General features: G+C 38.7%; 2 protein-coding genes across 2 annotated transcripts in view; one reads left to right on the forward strand and one right to left on the reverse strand.

Annotated features, from left to right (window-relative positions):
- The window catches only part of LOC110973889 (phosphatidylinositide 4-phosphatase SAC2-like), a 23,159-nt gene continuing 707 nt past the window's right edge, over positions 1-22,452 (reverse strand). Inside the window, exons 2-19 of the mRNA XM_022225097.2 lie at positions 21,323-21,403; positions 14,572-14,708; positions 12,490-12,612; positions 12,064-12,136; positions 11,728-11,861; positions 10,529-10,706; positions 9,672-9,851; positions 8,991-9,124; positions 8,722-8,780; positions 8,499-8,576; positions 8,080-8,200; positions 7,536-7,782; positions 7,025-7,235; positions 6,672-6,746; positions 6,296-6,369; positions 5,923-6,051; positions 5,456-5,543; positions 1-5,155 (exon numbers count right to left, since the gene is read on the reverse strand). Coding sequence (XP_022080789.2) covers positions 3,679-5,155; positions 5,456-5,543; positions 5,923-6,051; positions 6,296-6,369; positions 6,672-6,746; positions 7,025-7,235; positions 7,536-7,782; positions 8,080-8,200; positions 8,499-8,576; positions 8,722-8,780; positions 8,991-9,124; positions 9,672-9,851; positions 10,529-10,706; positions 11,728-11,861; positions 12,064-12,136; positions 12,490-12,612; positions 14,572-14,708; positions 21,323-21,403 — 3,599 coding nt within the window. The 3' untranslated portion in view covers positions 1-3,678. The remainder of the gene's footprint in view (positions 5,156-5,455; positions 5,544-5,922; positions 6,052-6,295; positions 6,370-6,671; positions 6,747-7,024; positions 7,236-7,535; positions 7,783-8,079; positions 8,201-8,498; positions 8,577-8,721; positions 8,781-8,990; positions 9,125-9,671; positions 9,852-10,528; positions 10,707-11,727; positions 11,862-12,063; positions 12,137-12,489; positions 12,613-14,571; positions 14,709-21,322; positions 21,404-22,452) is intronic.
- Positions 18,731-22,452, forward strand: part of LOC110973908 (uncharacterized) — a 10,608-nt gene continuing 6,886 nt past the window's right edge. The window contains exon 1 of the mRNA XM_087144656.1: positions 18,731-18,748. The gene's annotated coding sequence lies outside the window, so the exon portion shown is untranslated. The remainder of the gene's footprint in view (positions 18,749-22,452) is intronic.

The following is a 22,452-nucleotide window of genomic DNA, read 5'->3' on the forward strand; positions in this document are numbered from 1 at the left end:
TGGTGTTGTCAAAATTAATGTTTATTTACAGAAAAACGAATAACAATAGGATTTTTTTTTCTGAATTCATGACTTTACATTTTTGTGTTTATTCTATACAGAACAATTTTCCCTTCCGTTTACACGGATATGTATCACACTCAATTCAAATACTACAAAAGTACAAGTGCACCGCGATCTTGGAGTGGTAAATATGACAACTCTGAACAGGGCTGAAATTGAAATCCTGAATAAATAAAGACAAAACTTAGTGTTAAACCTGGCATTCGGCATAAATATAGTAAATAGCATGCAAATTTTGCATATAATATCTACAACAATAATGATGCAACCGTGAAAGGTTCACACCTTCACTTAAATATCTAAGCTGCTGTACACCTACACGTCCATGTAAAAAGCAGGGAAAACATTCCCTAAGGCAACTCATAGACACAAGTTTGGACAAAACCATTTCCACTCACTGACAGGGTAAGTAATGTATTGATGCAAAGTACTAACACACTTATGTGACTACAATTAAATTACTGGCAATACCCAGTAGTGTGCTGTAGAATAAATTATGAATAAAAATGCATGTACATGTAGTTATATTTCCCAGAAATATCTGCAGTATCAAACTATAAATATATAGAGTAATTAATTTGATGGATAAATATAGAACACAAGTGAGAGGTTTAAATTTCATGACAAAAATATTTCAATGAGATAACACGAGACGCAGATAATTTTAAGTGTCACTGAAAGTGGTAAAATGAGGTTTCTCAACAACTTTGCATAAAAATCTGACAATATGCTGGTGGGGACATCCTGAAAGCAGGTCACATTGTTAAAGTCTTCCTGAATTCTGGACAACTATTAACATACAGCAATCATTGATTCCTTTTATCCAAACAGGAGGGTGTTTTCGTCAGCTGAAGTTACCCCATCAATTATCATTTCATCCTGTGCAGTGGTCTCAAAGTTGAAGCGTCTGCTTCATGATGCAGCCAGTAATCTGCTTTGAGCAGAAGCACCCCCTCCTGAACCCCAACAGTCCCAAGTCCTCCAATTTCAATACGATTTTTACATACAACCTTGGGGGTGGGGTTGATTGAAAAGAGCTACTTCGGTCGGAAGTGTTCATTTTGTTGGTGCACATGCGACCATGACGCCTGCATTTCCTAGTCGTTCATGAACCAGCGAAGTTCAGTTCCAACCAAAGGAGCTTCCATAGCTGTGAAAACTGCGACCTCTCTTGGTCTAACTTGAGGCTCATTGTGCAAATGTACTTACCTTGAGAAAATTACATGTCTTTACTGAAGGATCTAAATCGTATCATGCATAATGAGCATGACTCAAAAGCAATGCTAAAAATAGACGGCTCACAATGCTGTTGAAATATTTAAGTTAATCAATATCACTGACATATTTTCACTTAAATCACTCCATTTTTCCATCTTGCTAATAAACAGAATTGTGACCCGGGACTGGAACTTCAATGCTTTATCACATTTTACACACAATTTGACACCATCTATGAAACACTGACTTCACAAAAACTTTAAAATATGCCAGATGGATACAATTTATGCAAATGATGCTCTAAAAAACAATATATGAGGTAACCTTGGCAAGACACAATGCTGCAAATGCATCACACACATTGACATAACTAGTTGCACTGCAAAATGCCATTTCTTGTAGCAAATGCAACTGTTCAACTGAAAAGACTTTAAATTAATTCTTAAGTCAAAACCTGAGAAATTTTTAAAAAGCACTTTGCAATCTTTTTAAAAAAAGTTTCCTAGCATGTATAATTTGAAAACAACCACTGTGTGCATAAAGCATGTGTGTTTTTCAGAGATAACTTCATTCTTACAAAGTCTGTACTTAGAGGCTGGACGTTTTGAATTTCATCTGTAAAATTTTCAGCCTCCAAGCGGTCCTTCCCACAGAAACAGTTAAAAGAGATAGGGAAAGTTTGCTTCGGTTTATTAAAAGTCTAGGTTGGAAGAATAGAGGAAAATAAGACAGTGATTCATCTGTGATTGAAATCTATAAGATTAACGTTAAGGCTGAATGACCATCATTTAAAATTCTACGCTAAAAGTTACTGAATCAAGTTTTCTATTTACATGTTTAAGAGTCTATAAATATGGAACATGTAGCTATAAAAACAGACGGAAAAATACTTTAAATTTTTGAATACCTCAAAAAATACTTTGTGCCAAAGATGAGTACACTCTAATGAAATATTAGTGTCATTTTACAAAGGGTAGCTCAATTCATTTCTATTTGATATCATGAGTGGCTAAGTGCATTGTCGTTAAAAGGTTGAATTAGGCCACGTCTGAATTACTTGGCTAAAGCCTACTGTTACGCACAAGTCTATAGCAGTGGCTGCAGCCAGTTCCCATAGAGTCGCGTGTAATTTGAAGCGGCAGCCGAGTGATTCGGACACGGACTTGGTGAAACATCCTGTTTCGTGAACTCTTCACTGTAATTCAAACGGGCAAGGGTGATGGAACAGGAAATAAGAAAGTGGAATGGGACATGTCTCAGGGTGAAAAACTTCAATAATTGTTATACATACATATTATTCTTCCAACCATTAACAGCGCCACATGAGACAGCAAAACACACGTCTTAAAGATCAATTTTTTTAGCTACATGCAGAGCTACAGACTCAAGTCACTTGATTGGATTCAAGTCGTTATTTTTGTGACTCTTGACTTTACTTGTGACTATCAGTTTTGGACTTGTGACTTGACTTGGACTTGCACATTATGACTCGTTATCAACAAAAATCAGAAACTTAATCAAACCCATGAATGTTTTAAATTTGGCCTATCAACTTACGCCTTGCGTTTCTTAAAATAATCAGCGTATGACTTCGCTCGGCTCACAACTCCTTCTTTGGTCTTGTCTGCCCAAGGCCACATCTGAATCACTGGCTGTGGCTTAAAATCACACATCCATGACTAAACTTGCACTTGGACAAAAAGACTCATGACTTGCCGGTATTTGGACGAAATTGACTTGTGACTTGATTTGACTAGACCTGTGATTAAATGACTCGTGACTTGACTTGTGACTGGACAAAATGACTTGTGACTGGACCAAATGACTTGTGACTTGACTTGTGACTGGACCAAATGACTTGTGACTTGGCTTTAATAGACTTACAAAAATTGACTTCCTGCACCTCTGGCCGAATAAAGTCTATTTCTATCATTTCAGTTTAATTTTTGGCTATATCCAGTTCATTGTTTTATTAAGTAATATTTGTAATTTCCTTTACATTAGGATAACACTAGACCTACGTTCCTAGTTAGATGGACAAACTAATGTAAACCAGTTTATACTACTAAGACCTGCGTAGTCTGTGACAGTTTACCTGCAGTTTACTGGTCGATATGGATAACCAGAGTAACTAGAACCACTAATCCTTTTTTATGTTCCTAAAAAGGTTATAAATTAAGTTTCATTGTGACCTTGTTATGTACATTTAACATCTCAGCTGACTCGGGCAACTTTATTCAACTTTACTAAATTTATACAAATTACTATAACTTACACTGCTGGAACCTGGTGTCACATGAAATTTGAACACCATAAAAATCTGGTCTCTATATGGACTCCCAGCATGGTACTGTCACTGAGCCTAAATTACATGGGGTTGAATTACAAACAACATCGCTACAGCTGGAGAAACCTGGTTCGGCAATTCTGTGACCTCATCTGCATTTCCATTAGCATCTTGGCCTTACGTTGGCTAGCTCGGATGCTGCTTGCTCGGGTAAAGTTCATATTCAAGTTGATGTTGCGGAAGGGGTTTTTGAATTTGCGCTGGGTCTGTTCCTCTTCCTTGGTCTGTGCCGTGTTATCGACATCCGCTGCCTTCTCCATCTCTTGGTTCCCCTTGCCTGCAAGAAGGTCAGCTAAGGAATTCTCACTGTGAGATTTGTGAGGAGATTTTGTGACCAGAGATCGGGGAGCTGTCTTCAAGTCTCGTAGATCAATTGGCAGGACTTCAGGAAGAGGATTCATTGTGACCAAAATTTCATCATTATCGTTGGCAAGCTCTGAGACTTGTAGCTCAGGTTTGAAGAGAGGAGACCCTGACCTTTGACCTTCATAGTCTATTGATGCTTCATCTTCAGCAAGTGTGTTACCACTTCGCCCATTTTCTGAAAAACTACGAGAGTCAACTGGTAAATGATCATGAAATTCCGGAATCCTGTGTTGAAGACTTTCTGATATTTTCCCTTCGTCAGCCGTTTCATGGTTCATGCTATCTTGTAATCTTTGATCATGAAGACTTAAGGCTTCTGATTTTGAATCAATGCCTGTTTTATGATCAGGCAGGTGACTGTCTGATAGTTCTGACATCCCGTCTTGGTTTGTGACACCATCCTCACTTGATACTTTGTCTACTTGCTTTGCCTGGTCCAGAATCCTGTCATTATCATAGTCTAGTTTCAAGTCTGCATCTTTGCATTCCACCAACCCATCTGGATTGGACTTGTCTGGATCCACGATCCTATCATCATAGGCTGCGTGACCTTTGGAATGCTTCTTCCGTGGTGTGATGTGTCTTCTCTTGAAGCTACGTTGATTGCGGCAGGGATCTGTGGCAAGTTCCCCACAGGTTGGCAACATGATATCGCCGTCGTTTAGCATGATGGGATCATCAGGATTCTCCTGTGGATAATTGGGAATATTCCCGCCAAGAATCTCCAAACAGTCACCGATGCTCAAGGCATCATAAGATGTATCCGTTGATGAGGAGTAGGGACTATCGTCAAAATCATCATAGGTGTCAACATCATCTCTATCACAATCAATTCGGACGCTCCCGTCTTCTTCTGTGGCATCACTGTCAGTGCTCTTCTGGTAGATGAGTGTATGTGGTACATTCCCCAAGTTCTTCTTTTTATTTCTAGCTCGCTGGATTAGGTTCAGGTTGGTCACCTTGTTGCTCATGCTCTGTAGGTAGCGGGAGACAGCCGCTGTCCGAGGGCCAGGTCTAGAGGCAGGTCGCCGTGGCTGTCTGTCCCGAGGCTCACTATGTTTCTTGATGACCATCTCGGGGACAAACTTGTCTTGGAGCCACATGGTTAAACGTTTTTGGGAAGTGAGTTTGATTAACTCCTGGGGCACTTTCCTTGCTTTCCTATAAAAAAAACACATCAATCCAACAAATATGTAGACTTGATGCCAAAACAAAAGCTTGGACTTAAACTTACAATGGTGAACTGGTGGATTGCCATGGACATTAGCTTAAGATAAAACAGGTTACCACAATGTGTATTCCTAAACAGCAGTTGTCCAGGCTGTAAATAATATTAACTGACTGGTTATGAGTTGGCATCAAAATAATTTGGGGACATCTTAGAAAGCTTTCAAATATTTCTTCTCTGAATTGAACATTCTTAATTCTGGGATGCAATCATGACAGAGATATATGACTGACCTTTCCATTTTGTCCTCAATGACCTTTAACCCCAGGGTGTTTGATGATCTGGCACGAGCAAATGCTTCAATCACATTGTGTAAAATGTCTGTAAATCAATCAAAGTATCGTGTCAGTTAGATATGCAAATAAGTATTTAGTACAAGGAGGAAATTTCTCTTTAGTTCTTTAATTTTGTGACATCGACAGACAAGAGCAATAAAGCAAGGAACTCTATTTAAAGCTGAAGCATAACAGTGGAGAATGGTTCCTATCAAAAATATGGCTCCCTCATGAAATGAGGACAGAAACCTTTTGAACCAAGCTTTAAAATGATGAGATTTTCAATAACATAATTCTTATGAAACATGAAAGAACTTGTTCGGCCTCCAGCAACAAATGACAATGAACTTAAGGAGGTTAGCCTGCACTGTTACAGTGGGGCAAAAACCATGTGAGGGAAAGGGGGGGGTTGGTCCATTGCTTACCATCTGACTCATGCTTGTTGCGTCCAGGAAGCACTTTCAAGGTGTGGAAGTAATCACCATCTCCACAGAAGGAGTGATACACACGGATGCATTTGTCTTTGGTGTTACTGAAGAAAGCCGCAGCAGATCCTGCAGGTGGAATCAAACCAGGGACCATAAAATGGCAACTCCACTAGTATGACCCAAACACCACTAAGCCATTAACTCATCATTCAAAGCTGTCGCCTCGTTAGACTCTCTGAAGGATTTTTTTACAAACTGGTTGAATGAAATACTCAGACTGCCCACCAACACTCTAATTCCAAGGAGTATAAATGCAACTCTATTACTGGTGTATAACACTCAAATTGTTGACGGAAACCAAGTTTCATACCTATTCCTATAGCTTCCATGTCTTCAATGTTAATCCTCTCATATTGTGTAATTTTCTCTGCCTCATCATCATAGCTGAAAGACATTGCAAAAAAAGACATCAGTGTCGCATTTAAGTCTATCACAAGTCCCTTCACAGGACCAGTCATAAGTAACAGGGTGAACAATGACAAAGGAATGCTTTTGTCACAATTCATTTAAATAGCTTGTGAATTGGCTTAAGGCTGAATGACTTGTGATGGACTTAAGGGGGACTAGTAGTGGACTCAACACTGATTGACATGATGTTCAGTATTGAAATGGTTCAACTTCTCCAATGGTGTTTTAATGGATTAACTTCTGTTTGAGCCTTTATTGACATATGGTGGGGTACTCACTTTGCGATGTAATAAGCTTTCTCTGTGATGAGTAGAATGACATCACGATCTTCTTCATCAGACTCCTCGGGATCTCTGTCAAGGAATTGAAGACACGATAGTGAACAAGATGCAGATTTCTATGAAATGTCAACATGCTGAGAAGGTGGAGCATTATTCTCCTCACATATTAAGTTCAAGACTGGCAAGGGAATCAAGGTAGTGTGTCTTGCTGTAAAGGATGATGTCCAGTTAGTTTGTCCATAAATGTGCGGCTTATAGGTTCATGTAGCTTCAGATAATGCCCAACTGTAATGTTTCAGGCAAGGGTAGAGACAAACAGACAGACTGACCAACCAAAACTCAATCCTTACATAGGATCACAGTTTATGAGCACCCAGCCTCCAATATAATGTTTCACTTCGTGTTTAGGGACAAGTAGCTTCAGGCAATGCTGTGTCAACTGGGTGATGTTTTCCTCTTTAACGTTGCTCCAGACTTCTTCAGCTGCTTCTTCATCGCTCACTTTCTGCTCAGTGATGACAGAGAGATCTTCTAAAACCTCCTCATTGCCAAGCATCAGATCTGAGAAGAGCAAGAAGAATGGAAGAGGTCAGTGTAAAAAACTACTAATGGTCAACAAGGCTGTCTCGAAAAGAGGAGAGATGCAGACTCATTTGTTTGTCGACATTTCCTGTAAAGTGATAATTCTAATTTCATGTGACAATACAAGCGTTGAAATAAATTATAAATTTCCAGAAAAAGTTTCTGAATTTTTTTTTTACAAAATTTTAGGACCTCTCGAATAAATGACTTTCTGGAGAATCCTTTTAACCCCTCCAGCATCCATTTCATTTTTGAGTAACAACCCATCCGTTGACTCACCGATTGTAACTTGTTTATATGCATCTTTAAACTGATTCTGCAGATAACGGTTAGCTGAATGGTAACCGTCCCTCATCATGCCGGTAAATTTCCTCTCTCCAGTCCGAGTGTAGTCACCTTTTAGCGCTGCGGTGCCAGCATACTGACGGCTGATGATATCCCCATTGCTGGCCCACATGTCCTGATATGTTTGTTTGACGGTTGGGGGTAATCGCTGGTCTGGTAGGAGAATGCCTAGCTTACGAAGCTGGAGACAAGTAACATCAAAGAGAACAGAATGGACTTCATATACATTTTGATTTTTACCAAGAGTTTGCAGCATTTACCCCAACTTCCTCTCTGCATTTTTTGCCAAAATACTTCCCATATCCTCCACTATGCAGAAATCCTGTGGTATATGAACTATACCCAAACTTTCTAAGGGGTATCAAATGCAAATTAACGCAATAGTGACAGGGCATTGCTTCCTTCAATCCTACAAACCTCTTCCAAACTTTGTAGTTGCTTTTGATAGAATAACCAAGCGAAATCTTTGGTGATTTACCTGCATACTCAGCACAGCTCTAGCAAGTGCTGTCTGGACAACATTAGTTCTATCTAAGCAATCCATACAGTTGACTCTGAACACACTACGCTGCTCAAGTATCACACCTTGTCCGTCGATCCTGAAAAATGAAAAAATAAAAAAAGACCAAAATCTTGGGTCAGGAATAACCATCCAAAAGAATGTATCTGTTGTCTGTATTTTGCTTGTGTGCCCATGGCTGCATTATAAACTTTGTATTTGCTAGTTTTCAGAAACGACTCCTGGTGTGTTCTTCTCTTCACAGAGATTCAATCAGATTCAACAATTCTGATCTTCAAATACTAGTTACCTTTGAAACCTAACCTTCCTAACACTTCTGTCTGTAGAACTTTGGATGCAAAAATGTTGAACAGAAAGTTTGAGTGAATTAAACTCACCAACAAAATCTCATATCTTTGATGATGTCCCTTATACTATCGATGAGAACAGACACATTCTCAAACTTCAACCCACGACTACATGAAGACAGGAAAAGGAATTATAATTACCCAGTTAGCAATATAAAGATCAAACAAACAAATCCCACTTTTTTCCAGCATTTCAAGAATTCTGAAAATGTATGAGGTTTATCTTGAAGTATAAGCTTCACTTTCCGCTTACCAATAATCATGAAAGTCAAATGTTACATAGGTCAGCAAGGGACTGTCCAACAACAAAACCTAGAGAGGAAAAAATAATTCCTGATATCAGAGATGGGATAAATGACACAGAAACTGAATGGCATGTTTCTTTGCTAATTAAAGTTGCAGTACTTGCAAGTACTTCAACTTCGTCTTTATCTGGAGTTAGTTGCATGGGACCAGTATCAAGATATTTATTACCTTTAAAGCAAAGACTAAAGATGACATCATTCCGTTATCTAATCCTACCTGTTTCATGAAAGCCTGGCCAATGATGTCTTCTCGTCCCACCTGCTCCACTAAATTGATGATGACAACCCGCCTGTAGAGGGCGGTCTGCTCCTCAAAATGTGCCTCGCAGGCAGGACGGGTTTCATCCTCATCTTTGAAGGGAAAAGAAACAAAAGATCAAATCGAAAGAAACAAAAAGTGAAATAAATGAATTTCAAAAGAGATTCTGAATGGACAACATAAAAAGCAATGTTGTAACCAAGTTTAACAGATTTGGACGTTTCAAAAATCCTGAGTCTGTGCAAAATGACCACAAAAAAGCTTTCAGAAAAGATATGAAGGATCTTCACAATTTATCAGGTGTTAAGACACTTTGCAACGATACAGGTGCAACAAAGCAAGAGTTACGGGGTCTCATGTGAGATCGACAGCAATGGCAATGCATCTGGGGTGTGTACGACCGGAAGAAAACTTTCAGACGATATGATCGATGACGATGATGAGGTGTTATAAGTATCCCCTGTTATTGTTACAGATTAACCAAATCTTTTGAGTGAAGTTTAAATGTACACCAAAACTCAAAAAACTGCTCCAGCAACCCAAGACCCCATTTATCAAGATGAATTTATCAGATTAATCTGCAACATTCAACCATTATTTAAAAAAAAAAAAGGCTGATTAATTAAGAAAAGCCTTTACCTTTCTCTAGCCTTGGGGGTGGTTTGTACTTAATCCCTGGCTGAGTAAAAAAGACAGGCATGGAGCCACGAACTTGGACAAAGGACACAGAGTGTTCCCGTGTCTGGATGATTTGTTCCGTCTCCACGTAATTAGCACAAGCACCTGTGCCATCAATACCTCGCCTTCTGTATCGAGTCCCTAGGGAAAAACAACAACAATGGATGAGAAAATAGCAATCACGTAAAGAGAGATTGATGTTTTCATGAAATGAGATTGATGGAAAATGTCAAGACTGGTAGAAACTATGTTTGGCTGAAATTGAGAGAAATTGGACATAGCCTGAGTCTCTGAGGGCATCAAACAGAAACATATTCCTAAAGAGTTTAATATAATGGATATCAGTTTCCTAGTGCTGACAATAAAATATGTGTACATTCTCACTAATGGGTTACCTTTCAAATTTTTTCATCTCCTCCAAAATAAAAAAGTAAAATATGCCCCTTCCCCGGTAAGAAGCTACGCCCCTTCCCTGGTAGGAAGCTATGCCCCTTCCCTGGTAGGAAGCTACGCCCCTTCCCTGGTAGGAAGCTATGCCCCTTCCCCGGTAGGAAGCTATGCCCCTTCCCTGGTAGGAAGCTATGCCCCTTCCCTGGTAGGAAGCTATGCCCCTTCCCTGGTAGGAAGCTTTGCCCCTTCCCTGGTGGTTTTCCTCAAAGCTACGAGCATTTGATTGATTAAGTCTCAGCTAATTGAAATAATTCATTTCCAATGGTATCTAATACTGCTGCATAAAAAATTTTAAAGTTGATACTTTGAAAGATAAAAGTTGCTTCCTCCCATCAGCTGCATCATAGCTCCACCCCCTCAATTCATACCTGCCCTGTGTTTGCTCCGTCTTGAAATGAGGATAAGCTTGAATTCTGACAATTCCTCCGGTGTCCAGCTGGAACTTAATCCATTCTCATCTTCTTCCTCAAAAATCATCTTACAGGCTCTGATGCTGACGTAACCCTGGATGATAGGAACCGTCCAATGACCAGCTAAATCCTTGTCCTGTTTCCATGGAAACCAAGAGTTAGAAAAAGTTTTGCTATTAAAGCAATGTTCGTGGAAAGCACCTGCATTTGGATCAAGAGACAACAAACTGCAAATTGAATATTCATTTATACAAATGCAAATAGGAGAAGCGTGAGCGAAGTCTTTGAATTTGTCTCATATCATTCTTAGAAATTCCCAAACAGTCTTCAAGTCTTTAACTATTTCTTACCTGGTTGTTAACTTTGCAAACCAAATTCTAAAATTCTGATATTTCCACTTGTTTCCTTTACTATTTAGGTAAGTCGGGTTCTTTCTGCAAAAAATTTCTTAAGTTTATCTTTCAGTGTAAAAATCCCAATTCCTGTCCAATTAACCATGCTTCTTGTTAGCAACATGATGTTGCAAAAATTAAAATGCTACATGAAAAATCAAAATATGGCAACACAAACACACATACTGCCATACATACACGTATGCAAGGCTGCCACACAAAGGGACTAAAATGGAAGACAATTCAAAAGGTTTTGCGTCTTTACTAGCACTGAACGTCTGTTTGTCTATTCGACAGATGTTTGTCTCCCTGGCTCAAAATCTGTGAGTCAAATTATTCCATTCCATCTCTCTTATTTGTTCTATGTACCCACTGAGGAAATATTCTCAGGATAATAACCACAGATGCTGACCTTTTATTTAATATTGAATTCATTGGGGAAAGGGGATTATTAAGTTACAGTGAATTTAGAGCTATTGTTTGTTATTTCTTATAGGTCAGATGTGTTGTATTAGCCAAAGCCAGCAGATCAGGATAAAAGGTGCAAATATATCTGTTGCTTTTGCCTTTTGTCGTCGAATGTAGTGCATATAATGCTAATATTTCACAAATGCTGACTAAATTTATTAAGAAGTGAGTATATAGCACTGTTTGATATTACAGGTTCTCTTTTCAGGGTAATCTGAAGGCTGTTTCAGGTCTACACACTTTTTAAATAACCTCATTCTTTTTATAACACCTGGATTGTGCAGTTGTTATACTGACCGTGCAGGCAAAGATATCTTGAAGCATGTGTTGATTCCAAAAAAATCGCTCATCCCAGTCATGTTTCGTTTCTCCTGTGTGTTGTCGCTGTAAAGTGTTGGTCAGGTCACCAGTCCGGGTGTAGTAAAACCACTCTGTTACAAAAAAAAAAGAGTGTCAAATGCTAACATCCCAGGATTTTTATAAAAAACTTGGTCACTTTACAGCATCCAAAAAAAGTGATGTGTCAGTGTTCGGCTTGACAAACTCTCTCTATAACAGTACGTGTTCAGTCAACCAGTTGCCTGGTAACATTAGTATGACAAATCACCTGCGGCAACCAAACCTGAAACCAACCTGAATCAGTAAACATCTTGAGCAGTTCCTCCGTGATTCGTCTCTCATGTTTCTCTCTCTCTTTGACCTCTTTCTGGGAAGGCAAAGACAAAAACGAGGCAAACATGTGATGAACTCTACCATGGCAACAAATAGTTTGTGTTCATGGTTGTTGAGATGGGCACATTAATGTAAACATGACTTAATATCACATCGCAAAGCAGCTCAATCAAAATTCAAGTGGCAGCAATTTGAATGAATCATTCATTTATTTGAGTTGAGGGTACAGAATATTTTTTATTCATGTACCATACTTGACATATTACAGGTACATGTATGCATATTAGAATGCCCTTAACTGAACAGCAGTGCCTCGGTACAATTTCACGTCCCAGTGCCTTCTCTCAGTCTGTCACTTTATCTATCATCCCATCTGACATCTCTTACCTTTCTGACTTGAGTGACGGCTTTGATGCTATTCCAGGTCTTAGTCAGAGCTTTCTGTTGAGCTGTTGCTGGTTTCATTATCATCTTGGTTTTCTTCATCCCAAAATGATGCTTGGAACATCTCTGTGTTAACGAACACCAGCAAATAAAAGAGAAGGATTTTGACAAAATAATCATCCAACTTGCATCTCACTCTCAAAAATATCCCAGAGCCTCTCCCCTTGTGTTAGTCTCCTGTCAAGCATATAAAACCTACACCTGTTCTTGAATTCCTTCCAACAGAAAATAGTTAGCACACAAGAAAACTGAATGCATATGAGCTCAAACATTCTTCCTTGTCCATCGCACAAATTCAGCAATCTCAAACATGTACTGTTTATTATTTATACATGTTTACAGTAAACAAATGTTTCATTGCGAAGCAATTTTACAGGGTCAAGCAACCTGGCTGGGCAGCGATTGGATATTTTATCAAATTCAATCTATTGCCTATTTGATTCTAGCCTGGGTCTTTAGTGTGAGCACAGGCATGCACAATGTACATGTAGGTCAAATACATGTACCAGGCTATGTACATGTATCAATGAAGCAGCAAATCTGCCAACAGAGAAAGACTTGAATTACTGACGTCAGTAAACTTCATCTACAAGAGTCTGGCCACGATCTCCGAGTGAGGTTAAAAGCAGGCTTCCCTGACTCGTCCCCATCATAACAGGCCCACAAATCAGTCTCAATTTGTCAAAGGGGACAAACTAATCAGGGAGGGTCGTTTTTACTGACAGGGCTGGCCAGAGTGCAGCTTGGCTGAATGCTAATTAGGAATGATACATGAAGCAGATCCTGACATCAAAAAAGTGAATATTTCTGAGTGCTGCTTTTACTGTCCTATGTGTCGTGTTAAAGTACCAGTAAATGCAGCATATTTGGGAATGACACTTGGATTACACTTGGAGAATACTGAAAATTAAAAAAAGGCACAGCTGTTGTAGGAGGAACAGAAAAAAATTGGAAAGAGGGAGATGTGTTTATGGTACACAAGGCAACAGGGCATTACAATTTGGAAAACGTAAACTGAATGATGATAGAACAGAAAATTACAACCATTGCAATGTACAACATGCTAGAGTCATCTGTGGTATGGATTCATGAATTATTCCCTTCTGCACATACATGTACGTTATGTCAAACTCCAATATCATCAAGGCATCCCTGACACACCCCTTATGTACACCAGGAACAATATATTCACAGCCAGCAAGGTGTCTACATCTCCATACACTTCACATTGACACGAGATGATGAAGCCTGTGAATTCATTCACGTACATGTATATTGACTGTGCACACCCTAAGAGTGGCTGTAATTCTCTTGCATTGAAAACATACCTAGCCAAGAAGGAACTATGATTCTAGATCTTTGATTCTAGCAAGCTTTCAAAAACGAAGATAGATATTGAAGTGTTAGTATTACTGTTTTTTTCTGAAGAAAAAAGAAAATGTTGAAAATATAAATGTACCTTGAGGCTGAGAACAGAAAAGTTGTGCAAGAAAAAATAAAAACAGACAAACAGTTCACAACAAACACTCCTGGTACCTTCTTGAGGCAGCAATTAGTGAAAATTCTGTGAGGCTGTTTGGATGATTTGTGTGGAACTCAGGCCAGATAATTAGTTACAAGCACAAAGAATTTAGTGGCGCTATACAGCCTTTTATGTACTCTGGAAACAAAGTGGATCGTTGAAGAACAACATGCAAGCTGCACTGACTTATGCAAAACTATAACATCACTGTCATCAGCAATCAAAATTTAAAACAAGAGTCCAGTTGTTTGTTTGCATCATTGATGTGAATTCTGCGATGTTTTGCGATGGAAAAATAGCTGGGATCTGAAGGAGTGTATGTCACAAGCCAGACCTCTCTTGACTTGTTGGCTAAGAATCTTATAAATCCTTCAACATCAACCACTTTGCAGGAGAGTTACTGCAGACTCGGAACTGAATTGACCAGGAAGAGACAATTCATCTTTGGGTACAACACAGGTTTCATCCATTACTTATACCATACAGCAAGGACTTGCTCATACCTCGATATCAATATCAGGATGACTGCTCTCAGAGAGGGGTAGGATGGCAATGCGTGTGATGCAGTAGACATGATGTCCCCCTGGCAACGAACCGACCAATCGCTGACCACTAATCAACAGCAGCCTCCAGCTAGAATCTGTCAAGAGCAATCCCGACAAAACGGACAAATGAATAAATTTAAGCCTAACCTTGCAGTGGTTCATTTTGATTTCTCATCTTAATGAATTAAGATGAATGAATTAATCGTGGATTAATTAATGTAACTTCCATACTTTGAAGAACCAATAACATCAGCAATAAATATTTCTCTTCAAGGTTTGTGGTATCTCTTCAGCAATTTTTGCTGAATTACGGTAGCTTAAAGATGAATAAAAGGTTCTCTGAATGTTTGGACTCGTGGGCAAGCCATCTGCAAACAAAAGGTTTACCGGTAAATTTAGCATCCTCTTTAAATAAGGTACCAGTATAAAAGTATTGATTAAGATCCACCAAGTTTGCATGATGAATCAGCCATTCTCATGGAAATGACACGCAGAAAGATAAAAGACAATCTGACAAGGTTGGAATAGGTGAAAGAGCGTCTCTGTCAACATCTGCCTGTTTGGCCGTGACTGGCACAAAGGCGACGAAGGTAGATGTCAATAAATATCTCTCGTTCCTGGTTTTTAAAATGTCAAATGTAACAGCCACTTTGCAAATTGCGTACAGGTGGAAATGTACCAGGTAGTTGCTAGATTTAACAAAAGCTTGAAAATAAAGCTTGTCTTTGATCATATGGCCGGTATAGTTTTCAAAGATATAGGAGGGTTCAAAAAGAAATGGAAAAAGAATAGAGGTCAAATAATCCACAGTTTTCAATATTTAAAAAGGTGAATATCCATTCATTAAAACTATCAACAATGAAATACAATAGACAGTACCCAGTGCATGGAAAGAGGCCATGCCCGTGACCATAAATCAATCGCTTTCCTCAAAAACAACAAACCGTTACTATCGATTAAGAGTAAATTGATTGGACACTTCCTGTAAGAGAGTGTGAGAAATGCATTTTAGCCAGCCCCAGGGTCCGCAAAAGCGCTCACTGTCCATGCACAACTGCAGGGGGTGGGGCCTGCAGATCAACAATGACGTACACACATGCAGACTGAAGTAATGACTGGTTGTACTGTGACAAAAATCAATAATTGGTGGCAGGTTTAGTGGAAAGATTCCAGCTTGTAGCTGATGGCTTCAAACCATCCTGTGTGTAATACCCTACCACTGCCTATACAGTGTCTATTGCCAATCCAAGGAAAACACAGGGAAAGGGGGAGATTTATGACAGGTCCACACGCCAAACATAACTCCATGGCAATTGAAACAAGCATACGTGTACCGCTGCATTATGTACAATGTACATGAATGTGTACATGTACATGTACATTATTAATATGATACCGGTATCTGTCTGTGGGTAGGCCTACATATCTCATCTGAAGTCAACCAAAGTTGGTGCCAACGTTTCACATATCACACAGGATAACAAATAATCGCTGATCAAACTGAATGCTGATGAAACACATCCTTCCAATATTAAAAACTTTAACGAAGAATAACAAAGTATTAGATAAAAATACAGAAGGTGAATTTATTTTCACATTTCAAAATCTTGTAGAAAACTGTGGAAAAACCAAGACAGCCTCCATGTTTACTAAATACAGGTATTCTAACAGGTGCTTGTTTTCTTCCCTTTGTTTCATATTTTCACCTAATGAACGGCCACACAGGCATTTACTCTTTACCGTCCATAGAACGTGAATGTCCTTAAATATGATGGACTTCAGGCTAAAAATAATTCATGTTCATGCATACGTGTAGTCAATTAATTAAATAGTTTCTGGCTGCTGCTCCTAAAATTCTGAAGATTCATTCTTGTGCCTACCAGTATATATTTATTTACACAAATTCTGTAGACAGTTTAAAATTTGCAGTTTGCCATGTAATCCATGAAACTACCGGTATTGTTGGTTTTGGTTATTAAACAGGTTACTGTTACCAAACCATATTTTAAACAGAAAAGAAAAACCAGAAAGAGAAAAAGGACAGTCAAAATCATCCCCTAGAAATGTCAAAATCATCCCCTAGAAATGCCAAACTGAATTGAGATTTTGTCAATGCAATGGGCTGTGGGAGACACAAATACACATGTACTTCTCCTAATAAGACACAAATAACTCATTAATAGCTGAATAGTTAAATCTCCCTCTGGACATTAGTCTCCTGCGCAGCAGTAAATGTCAAAACAACCCACACTAAGCCACTGATATCATTCATTTATGAAGCAAAGGTTTCTCTGTCTTCTTGTCGTTCCTTGAAGATGAGAGTGTATTGACAGTGAAAAAAGCAGATGGTTGTGTCTAATCCTTTTAAAGCGGATGAAAATGTACCCTGTAGTTTTAAAGGAGTGGATGTCATAAAGATTGATGTACATGTACAGTGATAGCATACATGTACAATGCATTTGAGACTGGATCCAACAACATGAGTCGGGCCATTTTTTTTCACTTATTTTGTTTTAAATGTAACTTGCAATAGAAAGCGCAAAGTGAGATCTTTGCTTTTATGCATCACTCAGTTCAGCATCCTGATGAGAATTGGCATTACAGAGGTGAGAAATGTGGAGGGTTACTGTTGATCCCTTGTATAAGTAGGAAATCAGATCATTCCATAAAGTTGAGAGTGTACGGGACTGCAAAAGAAGGAGCTGGTTCTGAACTTCTGTCTAAGCCTTCTAGTTCTAAAGCAGACGGAAATGCAGTTTTAAAGGAGTGCATGTTATGAAGATGAAAACATCTATTTCAGAAGTGAAAAATGTGGAAGGTTACTATTGATTTACATGTAGAACTTGTGAAAGATTCTTTTAAAGGTCTTGAAGTCACAAGTGGCTGGGGCGGAGTCAATTTGAATAATTTACTATTCGAACAGTCGACCTTCAATTCGATCAAATATCTAAATACTTGGTCGTACCGATCGGCAGTTTGTTGAGGAAATTATAATCACTATGATAGCTTCTCAAGTCTACTTGTATCTCCAGCCACGATTTAGCAAGATTTAAGAGACCAATAATACTTCTTTTCCTGTTGAAAGTGTATAAATATTCTTTTAAATTTTTTTAGTGAATAATGTACCTTTTGAAACATTGTAAGGTTTCTGTCGCTTTATGTTTGAATCTGCTTGGAACAAGCCCCAATGGTGCATTTTTGTTGCGTCAGAGTGTATAAAAAGAAGTTTTGAGGAGAGAAGCAAATTTCCAGTGAAGAAAATCTGTAAAAAAAGTACAAATACTAACAACAAAAGGCAAAATGGACAAAACTTGGCAAACCATGTAATGGTGGCGTATCATGTGTGAAACGAAAAGGTTCAGGTGTATACATGTAGGTACAGTACATACATGTACATGTAAGAAGTTAGAGTTTCATTCAACACCTTTCTCAACCAACTCGTACCGGTATGTTGTTTCTGCAATTTAACACGTAAAACTTTTGATTTCATTATGCACTGTATGCCTACTAGAATGTAAGTTGATTTTCGCAGCACATGTACATACATGTAATTTGTAAATTTAGAGCTCAAGACTCTATTCTGGTCAGGGATGGTTTGCTATGTGAATAGAGCAAGGGAGCATGTACACTGTACATCTACTCATGGTTCATTGGATCATGTCCGCTGTATGCATGGACATGTACAATACTGTAGTCACACGTGTACATGTGTCAGCTGATGAAGACTAAATCCAATAACCACAAGCAAAAAGCACTCTATAGAGTGCAAGGTCCTTCATGGATGGCAAGGTAAACTTAATCACATTACAGGCCACATCCTACCAGGTAGCACCATGGGGCCATGTCAAATGATGATCCTTGATAAAGCTACATGTACAATGTGTGTCCATGCATGCTGTACAATCCAGTCTTCCTCCAAGTTTTCTCAGGTGGACTCTAGTTACTGATTCACATGCATTTTTTTTTACCATTTATGCTTATTATTATTATATTATGCACAAAAATTTCAACATCCACTGAGCAACTGCCTGTTCTTTACTTATATTTCAGCCAACAGAGACCAGCGCTGACAGGACACTCCACACAACCCTTTGGTTATGGTACCAGTAGATGAAAGTCCATCAGGATTTGTCAAGTAAGCTACGCATGTACAGATACATGTATAATTCAGTGCGCTTGAAAGTCTTAATTGATTCTGAGATGAACTACATGTATATGAGTAGATGCCTTTTCTTGCAAATGGCATATTGGTAGCAAAATAAAAAATTCAAAGCTAAAGATGCAATGTGTAAATAGCTGAGATTTTGCACACAATGCCAAACGTCCCAACTTGGTACATGTACATTACCATTAAAATAGGAATTCTACCTGAAGTACCTGGTAGGAAGACAATTTGTGTGTGCTACCACATCCATGGCAGAAATGTCCTTAATTATGGACTGAGGTGTATTTGTTGAATGTGTCTGGGGTTGCGTTGTCATGGAGACAAGTGTTGGCTTAAGCTTCTGAGATAAATACGTGTCACTAACTTGCAAACACAATAAACCTTAATCTGTTTGCAAAATGTAGGAGTAGTACATAAACAGTTCCCAACATACGTGTACACTGTGGATCAAATTATAGTTTGGGGAACACATGTATTTACTTTTAGATGAGGAAGTTTGCACTAATTTCTTTTTGAGAAAAATGATTCAGAAAGTACATGTACAATGTAGAAAGCAAATTAAGAATTAAAAATGAAACCTGTGTTGTACCCAAATTAAAAATTCAGTTTAAGAAAAGATTAATTCCTTCTAGTGTCCATATTTGATTTTTTTTTTCTAATATACATGTATATTTTCCAGAAGCAATCCAACAGTGGACCCCAAAAATATTCTAACCTTGTTTCATCATTTGACAAATGCATGTGTACAAAGCGAAACCTTAATGGGATGGTGTTGTCCGATGCCTCAATCATAAAAACAAGCAGAAATCTTTCAACTGGGCTCTTCAACCAGCCAATTATAAAGATGAAATCTCCATCATCTTGATTTATCACACACACAAGCACAGTATCGCATGGTATGGTGTGCTTTCCTTCCTGTACCAGAGCAATGGAATGAGGAGGAGTTGTTTTCTTGAAGGAGGTGGGATTAGCTTTGTCTACCATAGCTTGGTCCATAAAATAATTGGGGTATTCATGAAAAAGGAAACTCCAATTTTGAATCAAGTATTCCAAAATTACAACTATAAAATTCCAATATTTGGGAGAACAGATATTGACTGGGATGTGCAGCATCCTTATTTCTGTAAGCCACTCCTCTTGACACCCCCCACTCATGATTTTTGAAGACCTGTTGTTACTTTCATTATAGATAGCTCCACTCTTTATGAAACCTAAAACATGAGTTGAACTCTACGAAATTCACTTTAAGGTGATTCCATTCCATTGGGAATTGAAGTTTGATACAGTACTTCAAATTCCTAACATTCATCCAAGGGACCAAACAGAAAAGCATAGGCTGCTCCATTGACGAGGTGACATGCTCTACTGATCACAGGTATTGCACGATTTAATCAAAAGACTTCCCAGTCCACAGTGGCAGTCAATGCCCAGGGCTCGACTGTCTACACATGTACGTGTCCTGAAATAACAAATGGTCAAAGGTTGCCTCAACTGCCTGAGTGAGAAAAACAGGAAAATAATTATGTTCTTGTAATAATACATGTACGTCATAAAAAAAGTTGTGTAAGGAACTTGAGTGAGAAAATTAAGAATGAAAACCAGGTATTACATGTGACAAAACAGACTATCAATCCTGCTTTTATCTTAAATTGTCATTTTAACATCTGGCATGAAGCTTACATTTTATATGTTAATAACTCTTCTTAATATTGTGCAAAGTGGCAATTTACCGGGGTTTAATTAATGTTATTTAGCTCATGTAATGTACAAAAGTTAAGTCTTTGGCTCTAAAAAGTAAAAAAAAATTGTGATTGGATAGATGTAAAAACAAATTATGCAGTTTTTAATAGGGCACAGTACATGTATAAAGTGTAGATGTGTTTATGTTGTTAGAAGGAGTCACCTCATGGAAAATTGCTTCTATTGTGCACATTTGTTACACACATAGTAATATACAGAGTTTACAGCCCTTCAAAGTGAGGGTGTATGCATATTAACGTAGTACCTGTATACAGACTATGATGTACATGTACAGTACATATGCACATGTACATGTAGTATACATTACAATGCACGTGTACATGGAGCTAGTACCGTGACTCTGATGGCATGTATGGACATCACGTTTTTTCATTAAGCTCCATGAAGACACCGCAAGCTGGTTTTTCTGTACAGGGACTTCTCTGTGTGGCATTGCACTTTGGGTTTCGCACATACACAAAACAAACTAGCCAAACCAGAGCAATGGCTCCGACGGATTGGAGATAATGAACCTTTAAGTTAACTGACTGAATGCCAAATGCTTGCTCATGGTTGAATTGTTCCACAAACTGCAGGTTCTAAACCCGACATGTACCCAATGGAATTTTCATTGTTCTAAAGAAGAGCAATTTTTATAATTTTCAATATAAATGTGAAACAATTGATATTAAACTGAACTATTGCACTGTAATGTGGTATTTTACTCAGCGGGAGATGCATGTACTTGTATCACGGCTGAAACAATCCTGAAAAGTAAGAATTATCTCTGGCCACTCAACTTACCAGGATGCACTTTTATCTTGCCAATGACACCATCCACAGTTCCAAGGCAAACAGGATTCCATGCATTAGCAAGGGCTGAGCCTGAATCACGGGTGAGAAAAAAAAGGTGTTGAAGGTTCTTGCACTTTAACAGGCTCCTGACTTCAATGGAAATTTAGAAATGCTCAGGGAAGGTACGGTACAAATACACAGCAAATGGAACGTTATTTTTCTCACAACCTGAATGATACAAAGGTTTCAAATGTTTGAGGACCAAAGAAAATTTAAAAAAACACCTCCGTCAGAATGTTAACTTCTGATTTGGAGGGAAGGCATTTTGCAAAGCAATACTTTCAGGAAATAATGAGCTTCCTAACGCAACTGGGAATATTACACGGCCCTCTCCAATTTACATTTATGGTTTATATGATCCCCTTACCAAATGTTACAAGAGGTGATGAACTACCTTCAAAACTGTGGGGTCCGACGTCCGCCCAGCTCCCATGTGGGAGCAGGGCAGATGTCCAACCCCACAGGTCTGGGGTAGTGATATGTAGCATCCTAGTAGACTAGTAGTCCGTGTAAATTGGACTTTATGAATCATACTTTTTTAACATTTTGACTTGGTCATGCGATACCCTACCATCCGTGTCAAAATTTTTTAAAATGCGATTGGTCGAGTCCAAGTTACCCTGACTAGCCTCCTTGCAACTAGGACTACATGTAGACTTATTCATAATTCTGATCCTTTGTGAAGGGAGCATGTGACCAAGTGGTTAGGGTCAGTGGCTTCCAATCATAGGGTTGGTGGTTCGAATGCAACTGCTGGCTGTACATGTACATGTATGTTGTGGCCCTTGGCAAGCCTCTTCACCCCTGCTTGCCTCTCTCCACATAGGAGTATAAATGGGTACCAGCATTAGCTGGGGAAGCAACCTGTGATGGACTGGCATCCCATCCAGGGGGAACAGAGATATACATGTATATTCTCAGTCGTTTCATGCCATGGAAATCAGAGATATATGTAAACACCAGCCTGTGAGCCAAATTGGCTCAGATCAGATTTACTTGCTGATCCTTCGTGTAGTCAAACAAAATCATTCTGAAAGTTGAACAAGCCATGAAGGATGAGGTTTCGATTTCACTGATGG

This window comes from Acanthaster planci, linkage group LG13, assembly GCF_054643075.1.
Source record: "Acanthaster planci isolate LZ-2023a linkage group LG13, COTS_SCS, whole genome shotgun sequence".
In the NCBI taxonomy this organism is placed as follows: domain Eukaryota; kingdom Metazoa; phylum Echinodermata; class Asteroidea; order Valvatida; family Acanthasteridae; genus Acanthaster; species Acanthaster planci.